This window comes from Triticum urartu, chromosome 5 (genome assembly GCF_003073215.2).
Source record: "Triticum urartu cultivar G1812 chromosome 5, Tu2.1, whole genome shotgun sequence".
In the NCBI taxonomy this organism is placed as follows: domain Eukaryota; kingdom Viridiplantae; phylum Streptophyta; class Magnoliopsida; order Poales; family Poaceae; genus Triticum; species Triticum urartu.
This window is the reverse complement of record NC_053026.1, coordinates 516,284,589-516,290,753: the sequence shown is the minus strand read 5'-3', so window position 1 is coordinate 516,290,753 and position 6,165 is coordinate 516,284,589. Positions and strand designations below refer to the sequence as shown.

General features: G+C 49.4%; 1 protein-coding gene across 1 annotated transcript; it reads left to right on the top strand.

The window, feature by feature from the left end:
• Positions 1-4,799: 4,799 nt before the first annotated feature.
• LOC125556512 lies at positions 4,800-6,165 on the top strand. The gene has a single exon (XM_048719231.1). It carries the CDS (start codon positions 4,911-4,913, stop codon positions 5,862-5,864), a length of 954 nt encoding a protein of 317 aa, XP_048575188.1. The 5' UTR covers positions 4,800-4,910; the 3' UTR covers positions 5,865-6,165.

The following is a 6,165-nucleotide window of genomic DNA, read 5'->3' as shown; positions in this document are numbered from 1 at the left end:
ACCACAACGTGATATGCCAATTGCTATTTACCCTTCATAAGGACCCTTTTCATCGAATCCGATCCGACTAAAGTAGGAGAGACAGACACCCGCTAGCCACCTTATGCAACTAGTGCATGTCAGTCGGTGGAACCTGTCTCACGTAAGAGTACGTGTAAGGTCGGTCCGAGCCGCTTCATCCCACGATGCCGCCGAATCAAGATAAGACTAGTAACGGCAAGCATATTGAACAAAATCAACGCCCACAACTTCTTTGTGTTCTACTCGTGCATAGAATCTACGCAATAGATCTAGCTCATGATGCCACTGTTGGGGAACGTAGCAGAAATTCAAAATTTTCCTACGTGTCACCAAGATCAATCTATGGAGTCATCTAGCAACGAGGGAGGAGTTGATCTACATACCCTTGTAGATCGCGCGCGGAAGCGTTCAAGAGAACGGGGTTGATGGAGTCGTACTCGTCGTGATTCAAGTCACCGATGATCAAGTGCAGAACGGACGGCACCTCCGCGTTCAACACACGTACGGAACGGAGACGTCTCCCATGCCTTGATCCAGCAAGGAGGAGGGAGAGGCTGATGGAGATCCAACAGCACGACGACGTGGTGGAAGTAGCCGGATTCCAACAGGGCTTCGCTAAGCGCTGCGGGAGGAAGAAGATGTGTCACGGGAGGGAGAGGGAGGCGCCAGGCCTTAGATTGGTTTGCTCCTCCTTTTTCCCCACTATATATAGGACCAAGGGAGATGGGGAGGCACAGCCCTTGCCCCTTCCTCCAAGGAAGGGTGCGGCCAAGGGTGGGGAGGAGTCCATCCTCCCCAAGGCACCTCGAAGGTGCCTTCCCCTTGTAGGACTCTCCTCTTTTTCCCATCTCTTGGCGCATGGGCCTCTTGGGGCTGGTGCCCTTGGCCCATATAGGCCAAGGCACACCCCCTACAGCCCATGTGGCCCCCCGGGGCAGGTGGCCCCACCCGGTGGACCCCCGGGACCCTTCCGGTGGTCCCGGTACAATACCGATGACCCCGAAACTTGTCCCGATGGCCGAAATAGCACTTCCTATATATAATTCTTTACCTCCGGACCATTCGGAACTCCTCGTGACGTCCGGGATCTCATCCGGGACTCCGAACAACTTTCGAGTTACCGCATACTAATATCTCTATAACCCTAGCGTCACCGAACCTTAAGTGTGTAGACCCTACGGGTTCGGGAAGCATGCAGACATGACCGAGACGACTCTCCGGTCAATAACCAACAGCGGGATCTGGATACCCATGATGGCTCCCACATGTTCCACGATGATCTCATCGGATGAACCACGATGTCAAGGACTTAATCAATCCCGTATACAATTCCCTTTGTCTAGCGGTATGTTACTTGTCCGAGATTCGATCGTCGGTATCCATATACCTTGTTCAATCTCGTTACCGGCAAGTCTCTTTACTCGTTCCGTAACACATCATCCCGTGATCAACTCTTTGGTCACATTGCGCATATGATGATGTCCTACCGAGTGGACCCAGAGATACCTCTCCGTTTACACGGAGTGACAAATCCCAGTCTCGATTCGTGCCAACCCAACAGACACTTTCAGAGATACCTGTAATGCACCTTTATAGCCACCCAGTTACGTTGTGACGTTTGATACACCCAAAGCATTCCTACGGTATCCGGGAGTTGCACAATCTCATGGTCTAAGGAAATGATACTTGACATTAGAAAAGCTTTAGCATACGAACTACACGATCTTTGTGCTAGGCTTAGGATTGGGTCTTGTCCATCACATCATTCTCCTAATGATGTGATCCCGTTATCAATGACATTCAATGTCCATGGTCAGGAAACCGTAACCATCTATTGATCAACGAGCTAGTCAACTAGAGGCTCACTAGGGACATGGTGTTGTCTATGTATCCACACATGTATCTGAGTTTCCTATCAATACAATTATAGCATGGATAATAAACGATTATCATGAACAAGGAAATATAATAATAATCAATTTATTATTGCCTCTAGGGCATATTTCCAACACTTGTGTCCTCGGGCTCCGCCGTTGCGACGGCGTTTGCTCCAGCATCGGCGTGGAGCTTGGGAGGTAGTCTAGGAACGGATGCAGATTGTGGTCTGCATCGACAACATCTGAAAGACGGAACGTGTGCTGAGTTCGTGGTTCGTGGATGACAGGTATGGTTTCCTCCTTCGGCGTCTTAGTCATGGTGGGGTGCTAGATCCGGAGTTCGATGGCGTGTCCGGGGTGTTGCCCCGGTTTGATTCGTTCAACGGCAACGGCTTCACTTTTGGTGAGCCACCTTGGAGGTCCGCAAAGCTGCATATCAGCGATGGAGCCGCATTGAGCTCGGGTGAGGAGGTGATCTGTCATTCTTTTCTTCGATGGCTGCTGTGGTGGTGCCGGAGGCAGGTGACGGGCGTTGGTGTCAAGCTCAGAGATGTTCTGTTATCTTTTCAGTTTTGTCATGTCGGTCATTACGTGACTTATACTTTGATCTTTATGGTATGAATGTGACACGTATTATCATGCAAAAAAAGTATATTTTAGAATGAAAGGAGTACTTGCCAAATTTACCGTTGTTGCTGAGATATGCTATCACATACATATGGGGTAATAGACAGGCAATTTTTTTTACTGGAGTAATAGACTGGTAACTTTTTTTTTGACTGGAGTAATAGACCGGTAGCTATGTACTAGTAAACTCTAATGAAAAAATCTGCATATATAAGTTAGTGGACTGTAAGCATTTCATTAGTGAGTTCATATGTTAGAAGATTGTATATTTGTCTATCGCTTGTCTGCCTAACTTTTGTAGCAAGAATTGACGGGAAAATTCAGACAAGTGTACGAACAAAAGACTTAAACACGCCTTTCTCTTATTTGTATTTCTCTCATTATTGCTTTCTCTGTGTGGCAGACATGTGCAACACATCTGCAGGTTTCTTCCTTTAAGTTCTTTTTATCAACAATAATAATGGGCACTTTAGGGTTTCCTTGTGTATTGTGGGACAAAAATCAATCAGTGTCTGCACCATGTGTGGAGTCTTTGGTGTTTCCTCCCCTATTTCTTGGCTAGGGCAAACTCTCTCCTCAAGACTTTGTTATTGAGCCCGTAGATCCTCCTCTCCTCTGCCTACCGCTCCAATAGCTGGTTGATGGGAAGGGAATCCCGGTGCCTTCGTTCCAGCTACTAGTTTAGGTTAGGGTTTTTTAGCTCTCGCAGGTGTGGCGTTTCGGGAGATAGTGGCGCTTATTCTTTGAGTTTGTCTTCCGTGCTTTGGTTCTCCTTGAGTTTGTTCATCTGGGCATAGTAGATGGAGCTCCAATGTAGATTCCTGTTGTTTTCTTAGGGCGGCGAGGTCAGAGTTTCTCGTCGTGTGGCGAGATTTAATATTATCAGGTGGTTCAGATATTATATTCAAGGGTTTAACGCTGACGACCGTGGCTACATAGCCTTGGTCCTCATGGGCACGTGCATGAAGACTTCCCGGTTATCATCACAAGGTCAAGTCGGCTCCAGCAGGGTAGTGAGGACAGTGGAGCGCCGGCAGTTTGTTTTGACGGCGATAGTGGTCGTTCAATGGTCTAAAAGTTTAAAAATATTTTTCATTATGTTGGAGGTGCTTCGTACTTCCGGTGAACTTTTATAATAAATCTGAACCTTTCTCGCTTCGGAACATAGGCTTCTGCCAGCAATAAAATTGTTGCAGGTCTCGCTCCAAGGGTTTGAAAATTATGTGAATTTATAGGTCAGGAATTAGATCAAATGGAGCCTCACGGGGTCCACAAGTATGGGTGGCGCGACCACCCCCCGGTCGTGCCACCTACCCTTGTGGGGCCCTGAGCATCCTCTCGATGACTTCCGAAGCTTTCTATGTTTCTTTTGGTCCAACAAAAATTGTCAAAAATTGTCAAAAATTGGCATCGTGTTTGGACCTCCGTAGGTATTGATTTTCTGTAAACCAAAAAACAAACAGAAAACATCAACTGACACTGAACACTAACTTAATATGTTTGTCCAGAAAAATAATATGAAATGATCTAAAATGGTAACAAAAGTATATGGCAATAATAATATAATAGCATGAACAAGAAAAAAATTATAGATACGTCAGAGACGTATCACGCACCGGCCGAGAGCGCCGCCGCGCCGCATCCCGGTCTTTCGCGTCTGATCAATGTCGGAGTGACGTGACTGGATGGGGTGGATATATACCGCAATCAAATGGGTTGCCCGTTCATCCTCCTGCCGTCATTAAACAGGTACACCGACCGAGAAACCTACTCCAGCACCCGCAACGACACATCACGCTGCTTGGTCTGGCCAACATATGCATGGAGGAGGAGGTTCAATAATTTTTTATAAAGTTTGACCAAGTTTATAAAAAAATATATAAACATTTAACATAACAAATTTATACGACATGAAAGTACATTTAATAATGAATCTAATGGTATTGATTCATTATTGTATATGTTCATATTTTTGTTTATAAAATTTGTTAAAGTTTATAAAATTTGACTTTGACCAAAGTTAATGCGTGGACTAAATAAAAACAAAGAGGTTCATCTTCACAAAGAGGATCCGTGCAAAATAATGCCTACATGGCGGTGGTCAAAGCATCAGGCTAGCCGGTCAACACAGGTCAGAGGCCGATAGCAATGGACCACTTACAAAGATTTAAGACTGCGATTGCATTTTTCATAGATTTGGGACTGAGTAATTAGGACCGCGCATGCATTTTACTCTCTTTTGTTCTGGGTCCTCTTTGCAAGATGGAATGACTGGTTTGTAATTTCTTTCCTTTTTTCCTTCGAGACCCTTTCCCGTTAAGAAAAACGTGTGCGGAGTGATCCATCCTCGTGGGCGGAACCCAGATCCCACAGATCCGGGTGGCCATGGGGGACGGCCGCCGCCGCCGCCGCCGCCGCAAGAATTCCCGGCGGGTACCCGCGCGGGAGGGAGATATTGACGACGTTCCGGGCGAGGTTCTCGAGCTGGTGTTCCTGCGCCTCCCCTCGCCTGCCCACCTCATCCGTGCCGCGTGCACCTGCAAGCGATGGCGCAACGTAATCGCGGGCGACGGCGGCGGCTTCCTCCGCCGCTTCGGCTCTCTCCACGGCGCGTCGCCCGACCACGTTGTCGGCCACTACCGCGTCAACGAGCGCCACGGCCACCCGCGTCCGCCTGGCCTGAACCCCGTATTCGTCCCGTCCTCCCCCTCTTCCTCGCCGTGGGCGGACGCCGTCGCCGCTCGGAACCTCGCGCTCGACTTCCTCCCGCGGGGGCAGTTTGGCGATTGCGGCTGGGAGCTCGCCGACATCCGGGGCGGCCTGCTGCTCCTCTTCCACTCGGAGCTGGCGCCAGGCCTCCTCATCTGCGATCCCCTGAGGCGACGCTACAGGGAAATCCCTCGCTCGGCGTGGTTCCACGGCTGCCACATGCTGGGCGCTTTCCTCCTCGACGGCGAGGACGAGGACGCGGCCGCGGGCATCAGCCTGGCAAACTTCAGGGTGACGTGCGCGCTCTTTCGCTTTGGGGACCGCAACGCCAGGGCCTGCGCCTTCTCGTCTGCCGGCGGCGGCTGGACCTCCGGGGCCGCACGTAGCAGCACACCAGTCTGCCGCGACAGGGAGTTCGCCCCCATCTATTTCGCAGGGAGCACCAAACGGGCCGCCTACTGGACGGTCGGAGACAACGTTGTTCTTGCTCTGCACAAGGACAACGCCGAGCTCTTCTCTGGTGTCGTGCTGGGCGACGCACAGTACGCCCTGCTCCGGGACAAGCGCCATGACACGGAGTACGCGTACCAGCTGCCATGGCCACCTACGATCGAAGCTTGCGTAACCTAGCTGCATTGGTGGGCTGTGGACAGGCCATGGCGTCGTCGTCCCAGGTGCTCAATTCCTCAAGTTGCCGTTTATCGTGATGATCCTAGCTAGAGGACCATGTGTGCCTGCCCATAGGCATCAAGTGGCAAACAATTTCAGATGTTTACAAGTTCAGTTCGTTGGATTGTTTCTTGTTGCTGTTTTGAACATTTATCTGTTCTTCAGATTACTTTCATAAACTTGAAACTGTTTGTATCTGTTTTGAACATTAGTCTGGTCTTCAGGATACTTTCATAAAATTGAAATTGCTTGTTTTGGAGAA